The sequence below is a fragment of the Salminus brasiliensis genome, chromosome 9 (assembly GCF_030463535.1).
Source record: "Salminus brasiliensis chromosome 9, fSalBra1.hap2, whole genome shotgun sequence".
NCBI lineage: Eukaryota > Metazoa > Chordata > Actinopteri > Characiformes > Bryconidae > Salminus > Salminus brasiliensis.
The window spans coordinates 23,742,270-23,766,119 of record NC_132886.1 but is presented as its reverse complement, the minus strand read 5'-3'; the positions used below and the strand labels follow the sequence as shown (position 1 = coordinate 23,766,119).

Sequence of the window (23,850 nt, the reverse complement as noted above, 5' to 3'; positions counted from 1 at the left end):
ATATAGAGTAACATTTGTATTATTCATTAATTGATTGATTTTTACGTCTGTGCATGTGTAAGGCCTGCACCAGTCTGTGTGTCGCATGTGAGTCTGTTCATTTTGTCTACAAAGCGTGAGTTAATACAAGTCTACAAATCTAGCAGCCTTTAAAGCTGAAAGACGACAGGAAGACGACAACTAAAACTCTGTCTAACCCCTTAAACAGCAGCGGGCCAAAAGTGTCATAACAAACTGTTACCAAAGAATAGCCCCACCAGTTTGTACAGAAGCCCCTGTAGTTACTGAGTAATACTTAGTGTGTAATAAGCCTTGGAGCGTAAAGGGGTTAAGTAGGTAAATGATCAGATTATGCCGTAATCCAGGCCTCCAGAACTGGAGTTCCCCATCGCTACTGTAAAGAAATCTGAATTGGAATCAGCCATAAAAAATCATGATGAGTGTGAGGAGCTCTGTCTATCTTGATCTTGATGAAACCAGAGTGCCCCTTTTATTATTTATCATCTGGAGTAATCTTCCACAAGAATAGACACATTGGGCCCCATTCACCAATATCCTCTGAATAATTTTCTTAAATTTGTTCTTGAGAAAAGTCCTAACAGAAAGTCTACGTCAGATTCATGATGTGTTTATAAACTGCAAAATTGTTTGCAGCTCTGCTGCCCAATTGTCCTTGTAAATTGAACAAAGCCCAGACATAAACACACTGGTAAATGTAAGAATCTGAATTGTGGCTTTTGGGAGGACAATTCTTCTTAAGAATGATTGGTTCTCCTGAAGCTAAGATCAGTAGTGTTTTTCTGTCCTTGTTTACACTATGACCAGGGGTCTAGAGACCCTTAGGTTTTATAGCAAATTAGTTATTATTGTTATTATGTTATTTCAACACAGGCCTTATCCCCTCACATGTGTACTCTTGTCATACACAAGTGGCGCTTTGTACTCTGGCTTCAGCATTTGTTCTATCTGCCTTCAATGGCACCTCCTCTGAGTAAAGCCTGAGCCGTAGTGGCAGGCCTAATTAGCCTTTTCAATAAGCAATAATTCATAGTTGGCTCTTGCAGCATGTCACTCTGAATGATGTGATTCCTCCTGCCATTTTTGCTCCAGGCTGGCCAGGCAGACTCTTTAAATGTGCATTAAGCACAAAAAACAAGCATGTCTTCAGTTGGCTCTAATATAGAGCTCTTTAAGTATTTAATGCCCCCCTCACTGACATCCTGCTTGACTTAAGCTGAGAAAATGCATTCTGAGACCTCAGTGTACAGACCCTGATAGTCAAGGATGGGTCTTTCATGCTCGGCATATTTTTTTGGAAGTCAAGGAAAAGACAACAATCCCTGTTCTAATTGAGAGAGCTAAAATGTCCCCTTGAGCATGCGAGTGCACTCCCTGCATTCTGCTGCTTTTAAGTCCTCTAAGGTGGGTCGACTGGTTACGCAGTTAGGCTGTGTCGTTTGTGAATAGAGAGCTAAGTGAGGTTGAATGGGATAAGGTAAACCAGATGGAATGTGCTAGTCACAGTGTGCATTGCTTCTATATGAAAGTCCTAATTCATACACAATTCATACACTCTTAAAACAAGGCAATTTTGTGCATGTGTGCAAGAGTGTGTACCCTAGTCAAATTGATTCTTAAACTGATAGTGAAAACATTAAGAATAAATATTGATGTTTAGTAAGTTCCAGCTCTTGGAGTATATGCTCTTACATGCCCTATATCAGTTTATTTGTAGGATCTCTAAACCTGGATAAAAGTATCTAAACAGCCTATCATGTAGAAGCAGCCCAATGCACAAGACGGAGCTTCAGACAGTGTTCCCATCAACTACTAGAACGATGGAAAAAGTCAAATTCAGTGAGTGTGGTGTGATTGTTGGTTCCAGTGTCTAGAGTTTACTCAGAATGGTGAAAGACATTCAGTGAGCAAAACCTGGACTAACATGGTTAATGGAGAATGGCCAGACTGGTTTGAGCTGACAGAAAGTCTACTGTAACCCAGTAGAAGAAAAGTAGAAAAGCATCTCAGAATGCATAACACATCAAACCTTAGGGTGGATGGGCTACAACAGCAGAAGACCACGTCAGGTATCACTTATGTCAGCTAAGACCAGAAAGCTGAGGATGCAGTGAACACAGACTCACCAAAACTGGACAAACAAATGTAGCCTGTTCTGACAATTCTTGATTTCTGCTGAGACAGACAGATGGTAGGGTCAGATTTTGACACCAAGAGCATGAATCCATGGACCCAACCTGCCTTGTGTCAAAGCTCCAGGCTGGTGGAGGTGGTGTGATGGTGTGGGGATTGCTTTCTTGGCAACTTTGTGCCTGTTGGCAGCAATTAATCATTAATCACTACTCTTTTTTTTGCTTCTTTACATTCAAATTCTTCTTCTTTGCACTAGAGCTATGAAGCTAACACTAGATGTCAATAGTCACCCATATCGTTTCTCTCAATACTATGGTTGAGCAGAATAATTGCTGTGGTTTAGGTCACAGTGTGATTTACTGTGAAGAATAAAAATCAGAAATGTTGTTCCTCATGCATGTATGTCATGCAGGTATATAGCGACTAGGACTATAAAGAAATAATATTTCTGTTGTTTCTATTTGTAAATATAAGTGTTTAATGCCCATTTGTCTGCAGGGAAGGTGAAGGAGTTGTTTATTTGGGAAAATTGGATTATTGTGGAAATTCTATTTGTTCCCAAATAGTTCTTGGGATGGATGTACAGTAAAAAAAAATCCATGATGGAATCATTAATTAAACCTTTGTCCTATTTTAAGGCTCTTTAACATTTTAAAATTGTTCTTCACATTCAATTTCCTCGTTTGCAAAAATGGTACTTTGAAGAATAATCAACTGAAAGGTTTAATATGATATCCCGCCATAGAACTTGTTCTAGCATCTATATTTTAAGAGTGTACACATACACTTCTACTTAGCTCTCTAATAGCATCCAACATGTTCCTGAAAGTGGCCCATGTGAAATGAACTATGGATCTGTCCAGCAATGGGTTTTTAAGATATTTGACCCCATGTTCACTTAAAAAACCTAGATATTCCTTCTCTCTTACAAGAAAAAAATGCTTTTTTTATCCTGCCAACAACAAAACCCTAGCCGCCGGATAACCGGTTAGAAATTTGCCAGTGTATATAGCTAATGAAGCTTCAGCATTGCTTCCTCTGCTGCCTCCGCTGTCAAGCGAATGCGCTCTCGCAGTGTGGCTGTAGTATGCTATCTGGCACAGACGCTGGGCTGCTAGCGGAGAGGGGAAACCTGCAGTCCTCAGCCGCTCCAGTTAATACGGCCTGATGTGAGCGGAGCAGACAGGCGAGAGGAGCGGGCCCTCCAGTCATGCAAAATGCAAAAGGAATACGACTTTATTACAGCCCTCTAATGGTGACATAACAATCTGTTAAAGCACTTCTCCAAATCTTCTTACACGGCCCCAGCTCACACTTAGAGGGAGAGGGAGAAGCACTGCACATACATCTGATTTTTGCAGTAAAAGGGGTTTACTGACTGGAAAATAGGGGAACACTAAGGTGTCACTGATTGTGTATGAAATGATTTAAATGAATGATTCTGCTAGGATTTATTTTTGTTCCAGGTCACATATTGATTATGTTGCAACACAAACCACACCATCCTGTACCTTACATAACACACTGTGTTTCTTTTACTATTTATTTATTCATATTTTGTGTATTTTGCATAGGCCTACTAATGTTAGGAAGTGGGAATGTGTGGTCTGGAACATAAAATGCATATCAACAGCTAAATATAAACTAAGCTAATTATTTCTTGTGTCTGTCCATGGCAAATTTAATCTAGAAGTGTGATATAAAGTTTCCCTTTTCCAGTTTTCAAATGGAAAAAAATTGGCAGTTTATGTGAATTTCATAATGGACAGCATTGTCTGACTATAAGATAAGTAAAAAATATATAATACAGATAAATAAATTATAAAAATATATAGGCTTGAAATATTTTTTAACAGCCAAGCAGAACTGTCAGTTATAGACACGACACAGTAAATTTACCAGTGTTAAATCAACACTCTTAGTGTTAAATCAACACTGAATGGCAAAAATGAACACTTGCAGTGTTAATTTAACACCCGTTCAAATTTACTGTGTATCACTAAAATGGTATTTTTAATTCTGCTTATTTCCCAGTTTAAACAGTAAATATCAGACCTTTTTTTGAAGTTACAAAAAAATGCTATCAGATTGAATATCAGATTGAAAGTCAAGATTGTTTTTCTTGCTTCTCATATAAAGTTACTTTTTGGGAGAACTTTTATTTTACTGGTAGTGATAAAATATTTTAACACAGACATGAGTGGCTTACAACTCCTGTAACCCCCTTGTTCTTAGTTCCATATACATACAAATAATGCTGTAAAATGAAGACTCTATTCATGAAGTACATAAAAATAATGAACAGGATACCAGGCAATCACATTTCTAGACTTATATATAAACGATATTTAGTGTACAGTAGAATCTCTTTAGTGAAAGCACATTAATGTACTGGTATATAGTACATTTTCTGAACTGAGAAATAATAAGTTCAAATACTCTTAAAATGTTATATTATACCTTATATTCCAGCACAGGTGTTCTTGCAACATTGTAAGCCTGTGTCTTCTTACTACAGGTACTAACTGAGTAAGCTTTGATACATGAGTACATGAGTATGTTTTACCATTTGTTGTGAAACAGAAGAGAGAGGGCAGAAGAGTGAGTAGCTTTTGTTCAAAATAGTCAAATGGTTCTTTTCTATGTTGGAAGAACCTTATGATGATTCTGTTTTTATAAATGATAATAGCTTATTGGTGTTATATGGTCCCCTAGAAGTTGTTACCCATAAGTCAAGTATATAATGCCAAATGGGTTTCCTTATATATTTATTCCAGCAGTAAGCAGTAGAACCTCATTCAATGATTTTTTTCTGCAACCTCTCTTGCTGTGTGCTCATAGGTGAATGGGTAGAATCAGAATTGGCTGATGGTGCCCGCAAATGTGAACTCTGACCTTTACAAAGATCACTCATCCTTTCAGAGGCCTAATGTTAATAGTCATGTTAATAGCAGCATGAATCGCCCATGACAGATCACATCGCATCACTCTCTGCAGGGTACGGTCTGCAGGCTGGAAGCTGCAGTGCTGGAGCCAGTGATAGCTAGCAGGAGATGTTCATTTAAACCCCAGGCCCCTGTCACCTCAGTTAGGCCTTGCTGGTGAAATGCAGTGTGAGGGGGTAATACTTGCCCCATAAACAAGTGGAGTATGAATTTCACTGTTCTTGGTGAGTTTACGTTTACATAGCGATGAGATTGATCTGCTGACTTCTGGATGTCTTTGTTTATACTAATGTTGGTTATTCTGTCATTTGCAATTCAATTTATTTTAATGACAGAGTCGTCAGACATGTGCTCATTATTGTAATATATCACTATCTTGAGCTGATAAGAGAAATTGAGGGGCAGTCTGACTGGAGTAAAATTTCACATCTACATTATAACTTGATGAATATGATTAATGTATTAATTAATATATTATTTACATTGCACTTTCTCAAGTTTAATTTGATAAATAAACTGTGTGCTGGCTTCAAACGTACATGCAAAAAATGTCTAGCATAGAAATGGCTGATGGGAATGGTCATTAGACATTAACCCCTTGAACCCTGTCTTTTTGTAGTTTGAATTTTGAGACTTATTATTCTGTGCTTGTTATTCATCATTTGCTACTATGATGTGTTCAGTAACTGCTTTGAAACTATATGCAATATATGTCATTTGAGAATGATCAAAAGAGGTATTGGGCCTTAAAGGTTTAAAGTGTCTAGGGCTTAGACATTCTTTACGATGGGGCAGTAGGGACTTGCAGATACTAGAAAATGCTTACACACACACATCTCCCTTTACACACCATCAGGCCCCTGCAACTTATCCAGAATGCAGCGGCATGGGTCGTCTTCAATGTTCCTAAATTCAGCCATGTCACTCCACTGCTGCGTTCTCTTCACTGTCTTCCTGTAGCTGCTGTCCGCATCAGATTCAAAACCCTGACTCTGGCCTACAAAGCCAAGAACGGACCAGCCCCTCTATACTTGATGGCAATGGTCAAAAGCCGATCCGCACCAAGAGCCCTTCAAACTTCAAGTACGGCTCGGCTCGACCCACCATCCCTCAAAATCCACGGAAGACAAGTGTCCAGGCTTTTTTCTGTCCAGAGTCACTCGCTGTCTTCAAACGCAGACTGGAGAACCACCTCTTCCAAGTGTACCTGGGCGAATAGCAGAGTGGTCTCCTTATTGACTTGTGTTTAGTAGTGTCTAAACTTAGAGGTATCTTTAAATTATTAGTCTATTTAAACTAGCTGAGGTTATTTTTGAGTAAATAGCGAAGCACTTTTGTAAGTCGCTCTGGATAAGAGCGTCTGCTAAATGCCGTAAATGTAAATGTACATACATACCCACACATTCAGTGGTTACGGTATAGACTAATACTGTATTTAATGAATGTAAAAAATTTTATGAAACTGAGTAACTTTGTACTCATGTTCTCTGTCACTACTACAACCTACTCCACCCACTGTTACACCACATCAAACTTGATCACTACTGTGATTTGCGAAAGGCTTGTAAATACACTATATGTCCAAATGTTTCTAATGAATGCATTTAGCTTCTTAAAGTTGCAGCCATTGCTGACACTGAAGTGCAAATGCACACATACACACATAGCTTTTACAGACCTTGTTGAGAAGTATTGTCAATAGAATAGGATTCATTGGAGCATGAACCTGTTGGCACCCTGCCTAATGCCAGGTGTGGGCTGGAGGGTATAAAACCACCCTGCACTGAGCTGTGGAGCAGTGGAAATATGTTTTTTGGAATGATGGAGCTCCATCCAATACTTTTGGGATGAGTTGGGGAGTTGGGGATGAGGTGGGGTGGTGATCATCCAACATCTTGACCTCACTAATGCTCTTGTCGCTGAATGCAATCAAATCCACGCAGCAGTGCCCCAAAATCGAGTAGAACGTCTTCTCTGGAGAGTGGAAACAGTTACATCAACAAAAGCAGGATTAACTGTTTTAATACCATTGATTTCAGAGGAAACTATGAATGAGCAGCTGTCCCAATACTGTTTTTAGTTTGAAAATAACAGCATAACTAAACACTGAGTAGCACTTTTAGTTGTGATGTGATGTCATCAACCTTCAACATGCCCACACCATGAAGGGATTGTTCATTAGCTAATTATTTACAGTAAAGCTCAAGTCACACAATTTTATAGGTTATACAGAATCATTTCAATTGACTTCATTGCATAGGTCATAAAGTCTAGAAGTTGCCAGTTATGTTGAATGACCTACATACTGTCAGAATCTGGTGGCTCCAAAGAAGAGGAATTCAGTGTTGTCCCAGAACACATGATAGGAAACACATATATGTATGGCTTTAATGGTTGAAAGCACAGAAATGTTGAAAGAAAAGCTGATGATGGCTTAACATCAATGCAGTTAAATTCCACTGGCACAGAGTGGGGGAGGGTCATATTAGTGTCTGTGAGTTAAATCATCTGGAAATGGAGATACTGAACAGAAGAATCAACGCTGCAACTGTGAAACATTTAATTGCTCTCTTTGATATAGATGCTGGACATATATGTTATTATGCATAACTTGAGCAACATTGGGTAACTGGCAAATAGTACACACTGCCTCGATATCTAATCAAACGTAGAACAAAATATTTTCAGGAAATCCCAATCCTATCTTTCATAAAACGTCATTGTAATGGCTTGGATTATTTTAAGATGCTCTCAGACAATGATTAGCAAATCAGGCCTGAGGCATGTCACAGATTGTAATGAGGAACTGTCAGTTGAAATTAATTAATTTTTTGACTCATCAAATCTTGTACTGACACTCATTGACCACATGCTACTCTAAGCAACTGTCTAAACATCTGACAACAAAGCTATGAGAAGACAGTCATTGTTGGAGTTTCTACAGTGCGGAATGTTACTAATAAATGGCAGTTCAGGGGAGGTCAAGATGAGATCTGGATTACCAAAAATAACTATCAAAAGGAACTTCCCATTCAGTGGTAAGGCAAATCAAAGCCCCCATATGACTACCAAGAACAAGGCCTGAAATTGAGGCCTGAGTCTACTTAGAGTCTAAAGAGTGGTGTACCTTTCTACTGTGCAGTGCTGTTTGCATAATCAAATAAACATAATCTTCATGAAAGAGTCATTAGAAGGAAACCTTACCTGTGAAGTTCTTACTGTTCGAAGTATGACAGGACAGTACGGAGTGCTGTGAATTGATAAAGTCAAAATATTCTTTGACTACAAAAAAATCCAACAACAACAATTGAAAGGCTTTTAGCTTTTTTAAATTCTTCTCTGTTTTAGAATAAATAAGACCAATATAGTAATTACCAATATATGATACATGTGTATTAGATATAGACTTATTACTTTGCATGTCCCTGTCTCTGTACGAGCTGACAACCATTAGAAGTTAGCTAATGGATTGGTCTAACTAAAAGATCTAACTAATAGACTGCGCTAATGCTGCTGATGATGTATTGATCTAAGGGACAAAGAGGATGTACAGAGATCTTCTCACACCCGCAGAGTCCTACTAGGCAGCAGGTTGACACGTTATAGCTTGAGCACTCTGATCAAACTCAGTCGATAGTCATCCATTAGGGGCAGATAGGCTGTCACACTGACTCCTGGCCTCAGCCAGCCACACAACATGAGTTTAACCCCACAACCTTGTCACGATGGAGTCACATCCATTAGTCAGATATCAGTTTCCTCTAACTCATGTTATTGATTTTTTACTAATATTCTTTGCCAGGCCATGTACAATGGTCTGAAAACATGAAATCTTTGATGTGCTGGGCAGATTGCTGTCACCAGCGTGATGAGACTTCCCTTTGGTCAAATGTCAGTTCGACCCTCCCTTCTCCACAAGTGGTCCAAGTGCAATGTTGGCATTCAAAACAGATGGTTTTGAGAGTATGGGATTATATGGACCCAAACAACCGACAGTTCAAAGGGGACAAGAGGTCATTTCTTTTCATTTCAGCTGTCCAGATTTCATTAGCCATATGTAATTGTTAAAGTGACTAGTCAAATCAGCGCATATCTGATTCTCAACTCTTAAGCCAGCATGGTTCATAAAGCTTCAAAATGCTGATTGTTGAACTTAAATATCTCAAAATATGTGCAATATTCTTTTGCCTAATTGCATAATTATAAACCTTGTTGGATTTTATAAGCATTGAATTAAACTTGGTCATTTAAAGTGCCACTTTCATAAATTCTTAGCTTATTAGACTATTATTTAGTCAATCTTAAGATAAAATAACTGTTTAGTCAGCAACAACAATAAAACAAAGTTATGTAATTAGGTTTGTAATTGTGTTTAAAGTGAGGAATGTTAATGGTTTTAGAAAGGCTAATTGTTAAAATTGTTTAATTGTTAGACATCTTATTATATGTTTATTGCTTATGTATTATTATGAAATACGTTTGTATTTATTGTATAAAATGTACATGTATGTACATTTGAACAAAATTATTCAGCATCTTTCTGAACCTCCTGAGTTCTCAGAAAGAGTTCTCAAGTCTCACCAGGCAGAAAAAAGATTGCAAAATCAACATAATTTCCAAAGCCTCCACCGAATAATATTATCATGGGAAGTTGCAAAGAACCACAGGGCAACATCTAAGGACCAACAGACTTCACTTGCATTGGGCAATGTCAATATTCATGACGCCACCATCCACCATGCATGCATACACTGTATGTGTGCATGGCAGGATAATAAGAAGAACACTGCTGCGAGTGTGAAGCTGACTAAAGATCATATGGATAAGCCAGAAGCCTTGCCTTGAACAAAACAGATTCCTGAGAACCTAAAGAGGCTATTCCACTATTCCTAAGTGAGGCCAGTGATAGAAAAATATAGGAGAGTGGTAGTCCAGAAATAAACACTACAAGAGATCTCTCTAGATTTTACAGAATTATAAAACACTTTCTGAATTGGATTCAAGAAAGTGTTGTAATAATTGCTAAATGGGTTTCAAATACATTTCTTTCACCTAAGGCATTTAATTTATAAACCAACAGGGGTGCTCAATTTGATTCTAATGGTCAGAAGGATTCAGTCATGCCAGACCCCCAGAGTGCTCTATAAGTCATTAATAAGTCATTAGAATCCTCCTGGGAGGATTAGGCTTACCACAGTTCTTCTGTGGATTCAAAATGTAATGAATGGGATGTTGTTTATATTATAAAGTACTGTGGCACCACTATATTAATCTCTAGAGATCTCTAGATTTCTATCTATTCAATTTCCATTTTTAAAGAAAAATAAGTATCTCTAGTAAAACTTTGTTCTGTGACTGGAAATGTATTTTTTATATTTTCCAAATTTTCTACCCAATTTAGTCATTGCCAGTTTCCACCCACCAGCACCCACATACTTGTATAGTGCTGGGAAGATGAAGGTTAATATGTGCTTCCTTCATGTGACATGATGTTGCATCTTCAAACCTGCTGCTTTTTTAAGTTTTCTTTTTTTAAGAGGAGCTTTAAAAAGCTATACAGGGTCTCATAAAAAGCTCTAGAGCTTACTTAACTGAGCACATTGGGAAGAAGCTCCCAAGATTAAGATGCAAGCCTGCAGACTTTGGATTTATGTAATGTGAGCTAGCATGCATTGTTCCATATGGATAATGTATAGCTAATCCATTTAGGCTTCTATTTAAAATCTCAGTTTTAGTTTCATGCTGTCTTTCTCCTTTTTGATTTCCAGAGTGATGCTAATGGCCATCATTAGAAACTGCTTGCTAAGTGAAGGAAGTTATAGGTAAATGGGGCCATCATACTAATGGCCAAAGCATATGGGAAGCTGTGTAAGATGCTTTTGAAGATTGAATTTTGAGTCTAGTGGAATTGCTGTGTTCCTGCAAAAGTACTGTGAGCTTCTGCTATTTAAGCATCAAACCTGCTAGCAATAAAATCATGGACACCATGTACTAAAGTAGAGGTTTGTGGATTAAGGATGGGACTGATTATACAAAAAATGCTCAGTGACGAGAAACAGTGGCTTGACCGTATGACAAATGCAATTTTGACAACACATTGAAATACTAACAGAGGACACCAAACACTACAAAAGTGGAAGTATTACATTTATAATATCTTTTACAGAATATGTCCAAATAAACAATAAACAGAGCTGTGTAAATGGCAGCGTTCACTGCAGCATTAGTGGACCGGTTCTAATGATAAGCAAACTGCATAGGGTCCAAAATGATGAAATAATCTCCTAGCTGCAAGTCATGACTACACCCAATGATGTTGTCCATGGGTTTGTTCTCCTGTGATGTGTTCTGTTCGTACTCCATGGCCAAAACACCTCTCTGTTAGTTGGTACTATAGGCCTCAAAGTGAGTGTGGAACTCATTCAGCTCATCAGGCAGTGTGGCATGGCTGTTTGCAAGCATCCTTGCTCCTCTGCTGGTAATCTGTGATGTGTTGCCATGTCCTTGCCAACTGCAGTGGTGATATACTTGCTTTTGGCAAAACACTGCTTTCTTATACTTCCACTGTCATACATGTCTTACATTACATCTTACATTGCCTTATCTGTGACATTCCAGATCATGTCACTACAGCAACCCAACGGCATATCAACATATATTTTTTAGCCAATTAAACTTTATTGGCGATCTAGTTGTGTTTCATGAATGTCTACAAGATTATTTGCAGCTCTCAAACAGGACTTTTTCCCCAATGAACCATATAATTATAATTATGTCATTTAGTTTATTGCTCCGGGCCCTGCTTGATATTTATATTTGTCTGCCATCGCTTTCCTAAAGTACAAAAAATTAGCAAAACCAAATCAAATATATAAATAGAGAATGTTATTACTAGTAAAATTGCTGTAGGCTCTTATCGTGTTTGACCTATTTAATTTGAAGATTTTTTAAATCTATCTTAGATAGATAATATATAGCCTATTATTTGTGAGGAAAATTATTTACAGATGATAATGCTTTCTAATGGATCCAATATACTGTAAAGTACAAAAAAGGCCCTCTTTTGTTATTTTCTGGCATCTTTAAAGGCTCAAAATATAACTGCAGAAGCAGTGCCATAGCCACTTAATGAGTAACAGTGAAGCACAGAAAACATGCTGAAACACATGCTGTAGTACAGAGATTACAAACTCTGGCTCTCTACAGCTACCTTCCTGCAGAATGTGGTTCCAACCTGCCACACCTACTCCAGCTAATTAATTTCTTCAGACATCCCTGTTTGGATCACATGCTTTGGTGTTAGGTTGGGAAAGGAGGGGCAGTATGTTGGAGATCTTAAAGGGACAGCCCTATGTAAAACTAATTTTCCAGGCTGTATACATTCTCTGACTCTACAAGCCTTGTCTGTACAGACCTTAACCACTTAACACACTAAAGTGTATTACACAGTAACTACAGGGACTTCTGTACAAACTGATAAATCTGACAAGGACATGTAATGTTTCATGTTTGGGTAATTTTCTTCAATAAATAAAGGTAAAAACTACTAAAACTAATGTGTACTTTGTTTCATTGGGTTCTCTTTGTCTAGTTTAACCATTCAACACTCCAAGGCTTATTACACACTAAGGTGCATTACTCAGTAACTACATGGACTTCTGTCTAAACTGGTGAGGCTATTCTTTGGTATAGGAAGTTTGTAATTACACTGGCAACCCACTTGTGAGCCATTGGCCCATCTTAAAGAAGATCTGATCATATTTCAGGTAAAATATGCTATTGAAAATTGATCCACTCATCCATTTCCACATCAGCTTAATTTTGTTCCTTGAATCCTGCATAAAAAGCATAAATACATGACTGCTAAAGCTGTAGAAAATGATTACAAATCTTGCTGAAACGTTACCCATAAACGGGCATTAGCGGGTAAGAAAACGTCCATTGTTTTGAGCGACCGCAGCATTATTTGTGGAGAGAAGATATTTGATTTCATGTTCTGAAAGAAATAAGACATTTATAGCCAACAGAAAACATATGCTCAGTGGGTAGGCTCAGTCAGAACTGAGGGTTGTGCTGACAGGTTTGAGCCGGTATTTAAATGAAGTGGAGAAAGCAGCTGTAACTTTAGCAAATCCAAAAAGGATACATGTGTGTGTATAGATTCAGTTCTTTGTAGGCATGCTTGGCAGTAAGTCAATATCTTGTATTAAAGTGGCCATAAAGCCTACTAGTCATCAATATCCCTAAATGAGTGCATATGCTATCCTGGCATTGCAGGACTTTGATCAGGTGAAGCCTTTAATGGATTTTCCTTCGCCATGTTCAAGGCTCCACACCGCAGACAGGCTTTACAGTAGGCAATCCAGAAGGTCATGTATACCTTGAGGTTGTACAGCAAAGAGCAGGGCAGCATAGGGTGGCTCGTGCAACCACCAAGATCTGTCACAAGCAGAGCCAGGAAGTCTGGCTGCTGCAATGCGCACACACACACATGCATACGCACGCACACACACACACACACACACACACACACACACACACACACACACACCCTCACATCACATCATCCTCACATCTAATCATTAACCTCTATCCTCTCTGTCTTACTCATACACCCCCACAAACAAGTATTACAGTATTAGTGTTATATAATTAGCACTTTGGTGTTAATTGCATGCTTAGCACATTCATCTAAATTCAGTATGATAAGGAAAATGTCTAGAGAACCAATAAAGTTATACCTTGAAAGAAATACAAAACAAAAAAAATATTATTTTTCTATTTTATTCTGTTTCATAAAAATGAATAGTTCCACTTAACATAGAATTGAATATGATGCATTTATTGATAGTTAAATAGCATTTATAATCCCTTACAGTAATAGCATTTTAATAATAGCATTTTTTACACCCCCTTCCCTCCAGAGTACATCATTTGCTATCAGATAGGTTACAGTGTGATCTAGTCCAGATGGCGGTCTGTCCCTGTAGATGAGCACTTTGAGCTAAATGTGCCAGTGGTGTTATCATACTGTTATTCTACCACCACTGAGCCACTGCAAATACAAAGTACAGAGTACAGAGTAAACATGGCCTGAATAACTTAACTAAGTAAAATTAAACCATGCCTTTTTTTAAATTAAGCTAAATTCCAACTCAATTCTAACACTATTTCATTGTAAATTAACAGTTAAAATTACATTACTGGTTAAATGCAACCATCGAATAATTGCATGTTAATTATCTTTGCTCAGTTTTCAATCTACAATATTTTAAAAAGGCTATAATGTCAATGTGGGTGTATCAGAGCTATGGTTTATAAGATAAAAGCCTGGTGTGCAGCAGACAAATGAGGTGGACAAACCCATTAGATATCTGACAGGGGTTTTGTTGTGCACAAAAAGAAAACAGCATGAAAACTAATATTGTAAGTAATATGTAATATAAGTAAATATTGTGGCCAAGTACTGAAAAACATTTTTTCAAATCCTGAATTAAACACCTTATTCACAGCCTTATAATTCTCTCTTTATCTTCTTAAGACTTGATGGTGCTTAGCATTTAATGTATGCATTTGATGAAAGAAAAATGGAGGTGTTGTGGCATGTACTGTCCTCAAGAGCTATATCCACTGAAAATGTCCAACACTAATATAAGACGTATTCCAGAGAGAGGTATTCAAGAGACTGTAGAAAATAGTTATTCTGTTAATATAATAAGATATGAAGTACTTTTAAATGATTAATACCAGTCCTGCTGTAATAACGGTGTGTGATTTATTGCGAACAGCTCTAACGTTTTCTTTATGTTTATTATTTTAAATAATAATTGTTAAGTGAATGAGTTCTGGACACTGCAGACTGTCATTATAATAATGACATGGTCTTTTAATTGAATAAAAACAAGACATGAGGTTTATAATGATCAGTATAGGTGATCCAATGTGGATCTTTCAGCGTTGCCTTTTCCTTTTGTGGTTACTGAGTGCGGGACAGGCCAGTGGCTCCATGAGAATGAGGTGGACATTAGTAACGCAAATACACGCTTTCCTCAAATACTAAGTGGTTGAATGCACAGGTCAGCCGCGCTAGACCCTTAAATCGGCATGACAAGGAGGAGGCAGCGAGAGGCTCCGCTAGAAAAGAAACAAGTGACCCGGAAAGATTGGGGAACATGTCTAGCACGGCCCTTCAGGAACAGCTCTCCCAACAGCAGCTTTTTCTCGACCCTAATATCCTCCCCTTTACAAACACACACACGATTAAACGGCCTCAAACAGAGCCTCTACAAACACAATCACCACAAATAACCCATTTAATCCACTTCTTACAGCTTTATCTGTTGTATTGTTGTATTGTTGTTGTTGTTGTTGTTGTTGTTGTTGTTGTTGTGTAATTATAATCCTTCGTATGGTTTAGAGGTTTAAACAGGGGTAGAGCTGCACTGGTTAATTTACACAGCGTAGGGACAATATCTATTTTTATATTAGAAGACAATTCTGAGAATAAACGTAGGACACACAGCTAGACATAGCTAGCAGATAGCTTCTGAAACCTTGGTCAGTTTTACTGAACAGCTGCCTACAGTCTTCCCATCACACAGACTGGACTGGGAGAAAGAGCAGCCGCTTCACTGGCAACATTAAATCGTACGTGAAACGTAAATGGCATCTCTCCAAATGCCTGGTAGCGCGCGTTTCAGCGATGCGTGATCAGAGCTGAAATATATCACTCCTGATTATACAGTTTAATGCAAAAGTGTGGGCACCCCTGGCCAAAGGACGCTGTTGTTTTTTTTTTTGTTTGTTTTTTTGTTTTTTTTTTGTTAGTTTTTTTTTTTGAGGAAAATACGTCAGAAAATCAGAGAACTACAGAAAACACACTTCACTAAATATTATTGAATAGAGTGGAAAAAATAAAACGTGCATAAACATTAAATCGTTATATACGATTATTTATTATTTCCAATATTAACCCGACAGACAAATAGAAGCTAGTGTCTAAAATGTGACGAGAAATGCCATATTTAATTTTGTTCACTGTAGAGAATTTGTGCACTGTGATAAACACATACACACACACACACACACACGCACACACACACACACACCCATTTTCCTATATTTATATACCAATTCGCATTTTCTACAGTGAATACAATTCTGCACATTCAAAAAATAATTTACTGTTTATTGGTTCATTTAACATTAAATTAGGCGTGTGGGAAAATAATAGCACATTAAATACATCATGTTTCATGTTTTTTTTACAACCTGTTAAATTCAGTAAATAAACAGGAATTTGGTTTCCTGTAGAGGATTTATTTATTCATTAACAAAATGCATGTATCAAAAACAACATGTAATTTGACCAGCTTGCTCAGACTAGAGTTCGCATAAGACTATATAGTTGCGCTGTTCCTCAAAAGCCTTGTATCTCCAAAAGCAACTTTCTAAAAAAGCTAATGGAAATATTCTTAACTTTCGATGGAAGTCAATGTGAAGATTTTTGGAGCATTTCTTTTGGTTCATTCATTCACAATTTAAAGAACAACTGCTAGGTCCAGGATACATCAAAAAAGAGCAGCATGGCAGATCAGCAGTCTTGTCTCGCTTAAAGAAATGTCAAAGTGTCGTTTTAACCATTGGCTTTTTATTGTATTACAACAAAGCTATGTTATGTTCGCAAATGTGTTCTTCAGTTTTCGAGCTGACAAAGTGGCACATGCGTAGTGGAGCCTTAAAAACACAACGGGTATTATTAGAGGTATCCCTTATTTACATATTGCATAGGAAACCAGTTATTAAAAAAAAGACAAACGACTCCCCAATGTTCTTTGTGCAACTAATCACAGGGCATATGACACATCAGCGCATGATCATATGGCTATATGTCACAGCAGCGCGAACACATTACGCAGGAGAGGGATCCCACATGTTTTAATGCTCCTCTGAGTTCTGGACAGTCAGTGAGCTGCTGCAGAGAATCACACATCTCCATCAAACACGCTGAAATACTTGCTGGCGTTTGAAAGGTACAGGTAAGGCGCGGCGCCTCCATGATACATAACCGGGACCGGCATCGGCAACAAGCATCCTCCCAGGACGTTGCCCCCAACCGTGTCTTTGTAAGGGTTTGGCAGCTGCATCACTTTGGCCACATCGGAGAAGTGTTCGGGAGGGCACGGCCCCTCAAAGTCCGTGGAGAGCTGCCGCTTCAGCTTATTCCTGCGGTTCTGGAACCATATCTTCACCTGGGTCTCTGTGAGCTGCAAGGAGCTAGCCAGACACGCCCGCTCGGCGCTGCTCAGGTAACGCTTGATGTCGAAAGTAGACTCCAGTTGAAAGATCTGTCTCTTGGAGAAAATGGTGCGCGTTTTCTTCTTGGTGAGCGCTCGGCTCTTCTTGTTGCTCTTCAGATGGCGCTCCGGGCTGTCGTCGCAGCTGTTCGTGTCCTCGCTTCTTGGACACTTCCCCCCCTCTTTCTCCTCGTCTTCTCCATCCACCGAGAGGCTCGGGGAGTCGGCCTGTGGCTCGGTTCCTCTTGGCGCTGTCAAAGAAAAAACACACTCTAGTCAGCTCATGAGAACAGCACATGTCTGGTGTCTGAAGATGCTTATATTATAAAATCATATTATATTATAAAATCATCATTTCAGTGCTTAAGTGCTTCTTTGCCTCGTTAAAGGGCTCTTCTCTGTGATGGAGAATGGTACTGTCTTCTGCATGAGACCCCATGTTTCTGGAGGACCCCTTGCCCCTGCCCATTTTAGTGTTTGCCCTGCTCCCAGCACACCTGATCCAGCTAATCAGCTAAATAATAAGCTTGTTGAGGTGAGGGTGCTGTGTTAATGCAAGAAACCATTCAAGTGTGCAGGGCAAGGCTTCCTCCTCTAGGACTAGGGCTGGGAACCACTGCCCTGTAGCCCCAAAAATGGTTCTACCATTGTCAAATAACCATTATGTGTTCTGTGGTCGAATTGTAAAAATATTTTAAGGGAAAGCTGACCTAAAGACATTGACATAAAGGTGTCCTACAGGAAAGCCCTGGTCTCTACTCGTTCCCATTAATTCAGTTCCGATTTAGTAGCAAAGAATTCGGGTAAAAACCTGATGGATCTTTTTTTTTTAGCATGGAAGGTAGTGGAACCTATTTTGGGCTGTCCGGCTTCAGCTGACTATAAATATGCTAGATATGTGAATCTAATATAAATATAATATATACATAAATATTATATGTTCTATATATAAATAAATATATATAAATCTACAAATATATATACTGTTATGTTGTTTACTCCAAAAATGATTTGAAATAAAATCCAACGTAAAGTTATCATTTTAAGACATTTAAGCTTTTCCGTGACAACGATGGGTTCATCTCTGTTGTCCAATGAAAATGGTTTGAACCCTGTAGCTGCTTCTGTACGCTGTGTAAATAATTCTGGATTAATGGATCAATAGAAATGCTCTAAATCCCTTGTACTAAACTATTATTTTACATTGACTTCTATTCAATTAAGAACATGTTTGCCTTTTTTTTGTAAAGTCACAATTTTCATATATATATGATACATGCATGTATATTATTTTCATATGCATATATGGACAAAGAAAGAGAGACTGGGATGTAAAGGGATTACATCATTATAGTAAACACTAGTTTCTTACACCTCAGACACCAAGTATGTATTGACTGATCAAATGCAATTATGATATGGAGAAGACTGTATGAATCTGTCTATTAATTATTCAACATGTAAGCTCCCTGATCCTTTCAGAACATACATGTTATTTTCCTGCAGCTGAGTTACCTGTCTGACTGAAGGCTGACTGCGCAGAGACACATTTTAGATCCTCACACGATGCGCAGCGGTTCTCCGCGTCCAGCCGCGATCTGGAGCGAATTCCGTCAAAGTCCTTGTTCAGAATATTATCAATGGTGAACTTCAGCGACGCTGGCCGGCATACCATGTCTTCCTTGCTCATACTTTCCCGCTACTGAGTTCTGGGTGGTCAGAGCTGAGGAGAGCTGCAGATCGCAGATCGCACGCGCACCATAATTGAACAGCTCGGAGCTCGAGCTGGCAGACTGTCACGCAGTCGACCGGAAGCTCGGGATTGTGCAGCGTTGGATTGGAGCTGCAGGGGAAGCGCGATTCAGGGCGGGAAACTCGCTGTGTCTTAAAGGGACAGGCACCGAGTTCCTGAACCACAAGCGACAATCCGCCCCCATTACCACAAGAAATTGGCAGTGTGGCAGTTAGGAATTAATTATAGGCCTAAATTAACTGCGCAGATCGATAGCAACAAAAGAGTCCAACTTTATATGGACATTATTTTATTTTATTTCATTTTATTATTACATGAGACATTCAAATAGTGTATATATATATATATATATATATATATATATATATATATAGAGAGAGAGAGAGAGAGAGAGAGACTGCACGAAAAACAGTTTCGAGTATAAAAAAAAAAGTATTATGTGCGATATGTGCCTTATCACAGAATTCAACGATACACATCACTTGTTTTCCAAAGCTCATCTGATTTATCTTGAAGTAATGTAGCTTCAAATGTTGAGGTTCGTAAAGCATGGGAGTGTTGCCACATGTGGCATTAGGAATAAAGTCCAAGCAAATGTCAAACCATCTGTGAAAACGCTGCAGCTGGAAAGTAGATGGCTTTTACAGGATGATGATCCAAAATATATCTAAACCAAATCCATGAACCATGAAGAGACACAAACTGAAGCTTTGGAAATTGCTTTCACTTTCCACTGACCTAAATATCATATAAAATCTGTGGATAGACCTTGAGCAAGCTGTGCAGAAACACAATGTATATAATGTACATGTAAAGACTACCGAAGGTTGCCATTACAATGGAAGTGGCTAAGTTCTGTACAAGGAAGAAATTTGAAGCACATCATAGGGGCATACAGTTTCACATATTAAAATGTGTAGTATGTTAAATAATAAGACTAATGTGTGCATTATTATTATTATTATTATTATTATTATTATTATTATTATTATATTGTTTTTGATGTTGTAATTAGTAGCAGTAATGTTGTTGTTGTTGTGTTTATTATTACTATTATAAGTATTTTGTTCTATATGGGAGCGCGCCATTGCAGAGCAGAGTTCAGATCAGTCATACAGCAAAGAACCAATATCACCTAACTGTCCGTGAGAGGAACATCCATAGACTTGACTAATACGATAATCGGTAGGTATTTTACTGCATTTTGCGCTTTACTATATTCAAAAGGGGAGAAACGTAATTTTTTAAAAGTTCTTCTCTATTCCTAAGTTTTAAATTAATGGACCAACAAAAAGTTGAAAATATAACGGAAATAGATACTGCCGATTATTGTAATGGTATATTTAAACTCATAATAGTACTAGAAGAATAGCAAAAAGATAAATGTTAATGTAAACTGTTATTATTATTATCACCATTGGACCGGTTGCTATTGTTATTATTGTTAATAGCCTATTATTGTTGTTGTTTGGTGCTGCTATTGTGGCTACCACCATTCATTAATAATATGAATAACTTCGGTTCAAGTTGTTTCTCCCAACACCCTGAATCTAGAACATAACCTTCAGATCCTAACGGTCATGTAGCTCTTCTTGGGTTGTTTTGTGCTACATTCTTAAATTCAGAGCCCAAACAAAACCCACCGGGCACTGAAGGCTAGACATGCTGTTACTAACATTTACTAAAGGCCTTATTGGAAATGTATTGGACGTATAATAACCAGAGATGATTTTATCATTAACATCATCATCATCTCAAACACACTCACTCGTCCAGGAATGACTTCTTTCACATATATGCTTGCTGGATTGTTTTCATGATTGGACTTAAATGTTAAGTTATAACAAAATAATATATTAATTAATAAATTAAGTGCCGCCAAAGATCATATATAAGGCACTGAAAAAATCCATCAGACGCTGCATTGCAAGGTACTCTTTAACCTTGTCAGACCACGCCCCCTAGTGTATGTGTCTGTCTTCACAACCCAAGAGCTTGACTGAGTGTAAGAAGTGCCCAGTGAGATTTGTGCTGCCTCCAGTGGTCAGCATATTTATACTTCAGGTGCTGAATCATAACTTTAGCTAAAATGATAGCTTTAGTATTGAAATCAAAATAAACACAACTTGAGAACAATGCCAACACACGTGATCATTTTATTGTGAGAAATAAACAGTTCTTTCTGAGCTTGAATAACAAAAGTGGCTTAAAAATGATTGGTTCAAACACAGCTGGCTACATTGTTTTACATGGTGCATACATAAAACTACAGAAAGGCAATTGTAAATTGTAGCAACTATTTTGTACTTAGCGCTAACATGAGTTATGCTTAGTATACAATTATAATACATCTAAAGTATTCAAACTATCATGAATTACAAAATGTATACTATACCAAAATACTCAAAATACAAAATACTTGAAATACATTTTTTGGATTCCTGATAAAAATTAGTCTACATGTCAAAAAAGCTTATTAGTCAGTTATTTTACATATCAAGAATGTAAGATGCCATGTACAAGGATGATCAGGCTTTTAATATCTGCGGGGTGTGTGACATGATTCACAGATTTAGAAGAGGTGGTACAGTGCAGTGAATGTCTCCTTCAATGTGTGGAAAATGGGTCGCAAAGCAGGTGCAATCATAATGTGAAAGACAAAACTGACAGACAGGGACCGCCGGCTGGTTTCGTGGCTTGTGAATAAAAAATTGCATTGCTTCCTGGCAAGAATTGCTTCTAGGAGTCAACGCACGTCCTTTACCACCAATTTCTGAAAGAACAGTCTGCAGGAAACTGCCTTTGATTGAATGTTTCGGCCACAATTCTGACAAGAATTTAATGTAGACTGGGATTTCTGCCACTGCATGTAGACCTGTATGACTGTACGCTTCTATACTCCTTCAAATTTAGCTACTTCCTTCACTCTATGGCCTTTGGCACGTCAAATGCAATCACTCCTTAATCATTTATATCTGCTTTGCGACTCATTTTTCACACATCGAGCGAGACATTCACTGCACTGTACCACTTCTTCTCAATGTCAATCTGTGAGTATAATGGACAGATATAACCTAAAATAAAAATTAAAAACGATTTGTAGAGCGTTAAGAAAAAGCTGCTTACTACTGATATTTTTATACTTTTGTCAAATTCTCAAAATGTAACATAAGACACAGAGACTTTTTGGACAAAGGACCAGTTAAATAACTGTTTACTAAGATAAATTGAGGAAATCAGGAGGGGGGAAATCCTTTTTTTTGTACAGAGCTGTATATCATGAATACATTGACTTCAGTGCTATTGATCATTAAAATCATTTCCCCTCTTTCCAGTAGAGATGCCAGACAATGCTGTCGTCAAAGTTTGTAATAATGGTGTTGTTTAACTGAAACATAGAACAAAAATCATTAGAATGACTTAAATTATGTATTCAAGTCAAAAAAACCTATTACAATCTAATGCCAAATTAATTACACATGGTTTAGAAAGAATGGTTTGTTATGCTTCAACATAGCATACTTTTTTATGTTGAGATTTTGTAGTTTTAACCAAATATATCAAGGTTCCAAGTTTTACCTATATACAGTGGAACAACATGGTAGACAAAGGGTGAATGTACAAATGAATGAAAGATATTTTAAAAAAATAATACCCTGAAACACATATTTCAGCAGTAGCAGTGACACAGAAGGCTATGTTGCTGAGGTAAAGGGTTTGACTTTGTTACGGGTCTTTCCATGAGTTTCAACTTCTGTGAAAATGTTTGCTGTTGGCAAATAACAGCCAAAGTTTTGCAAATACAATACAAAAAGTGCAGTTTCCCTCTGACCCATGTACTGTACTGTGCTCCTGCATTGTCCAGAGCAATGCGAATGACCCAAAGCTCAAAACCATAGCCATGAAAATAAATTACTATAATATACTATTTATATCATTTATAGTGTTCAATTCCACCTCTTTTTCCTCAGTGTTTGCATGTTTCAACATGTGTCACATAAAGGTGCAATCATTTCATTTTAGTAATAGAAACATTTTAAAAATCAGTGCTTAAAATAGACACTGGAAACCATGCCCAGATAGCCGATTCTGCACCAAATGCGACCCAATTAAGCCCCTTTCAGGTCATTTGTGGCAGTAGCAAGTGTAATGTGGACCAACACTGGCCCAGCTGTTGCAGTCACATTTAAGGGTTTGTCATGGCATTTGGGCTCTGAGCCACATGTAGTCCACATGCAACCTCCTATTGCAGCAAACTGTGGCTGTTTTTTAACACATTTTTATCACCAGTGATACAGTGAGTTACAACAAACAACAACCTTTAAATGCCACAGTCAGTTAGTAAACAAGGCACACACTAAGCATAAGTGGCAAAATGTGTAAGTATAAAATAAGTAGAGCAATTAAAGATGAAATATAAGGATAATTAGGTACTCACTTTCGTTTGGAGCAGGTCCTTAGTAACTTTTTCTTTGCAATAAAGTAATTTATCAGAAGAGCACAGCATTGTGAGGGTTAAATTCTTAAAATTGGCAACTGGACAAAAGCAAGACAAGAGCAGAAGTTAGAAGTGTGCATGTAAAGTTGTCAAAACAAACTGTTTCTGACCTGTGGCTTTTGAATTCAGTCACTGGCATACATTGAAATACACTATGTATTCACAAACATATGAGCATGCCTTCTAATGATTGCATTCAGCTACTTT

The 23,850-nt window shown here is 37.9% G+C and overlaps 3 protein-coding genes across 3 annotated transcripts in view; all 3 read right to left on the bottom strand.

Annotated features, from left to right (window-relative positions):
• Positions 1–11,558, bottom strand: part of LOC140562729 (macrophage mannose receptor 1-like) — a 55,283-nt gene extending 43,725 nt beyond the window's left edge. Inside the window, exon 1 of the mRNA XM_072688590.1 lies at positions 11,489–11,558. Within this exon, the coding sequence (XP_072544691.1) occupies positions 11,489–11,558 (70 nt within the window). The remainder of the gene's footprint in view (positions 1–11,488) is intronic.
• A 5,522-nt stretch (positions 11,559–17,080) lies between these two features.
• Positions 17,081–19,067, bottom strand: LOC140562728 (homeobox protein HMX3-like). Its single transcript, XM_072688589.1, has 2 exons — positions 18,908–19,067; positions 17,081–17,643 (listed from the first exon to the last, which is right to left on the bottom strand). Exons 1-2 carry the CDS (start codon positions 19,065–19,067, stop codon positions 17,081–17,083), a joined length of 723 nt encoding a protein of 240 aa, XP_072544690.1.
• A 2,498-nt stretch (positions 19,068–21,565) lies between these two features.
• Positions 21,566–23,850, bottom strand: part of LOC140562350 (receptor-type tyrosine-protein phosphatase eta) — a 12,229-nt gene continuing 9,944 nt past the window's right edge. The window contains exons 7-8 of the mRNA XM_072687911.1: positions 23,584–23,681; positions 21,566–22,533 (exon numbers count right to left, since the gene is read on the bottom strand). Coding sequence (XP_072544012.1) covers positions 22,462–22,533; positions 23,584–23,681 — 170 coding nt within the window. The 3' untranslated portion in view covers positions 21,566–22,461. The remainder of the gene's footprint in view (positions 22,534–23,583; positions 23,682–23,850) is intronic.

Bases quoted from the DNA above. Each gene is read 5' to 3' on its own strand.
- LOC140562728 (XM_072688589.1), bottom strand. From the start codon at position 19,067: ATGGTATGCCGGCCAGCGTCGCTGAAGTTCACCATTGATAATATTCTG. The intron at 17,644-18,907 runs GTAACTCAGCTG...TTTCTTTGACAG, and splicing joins GTCAGCCTTCAGTCAGACAG to CGCCAAGAGGAACCGAGCCA.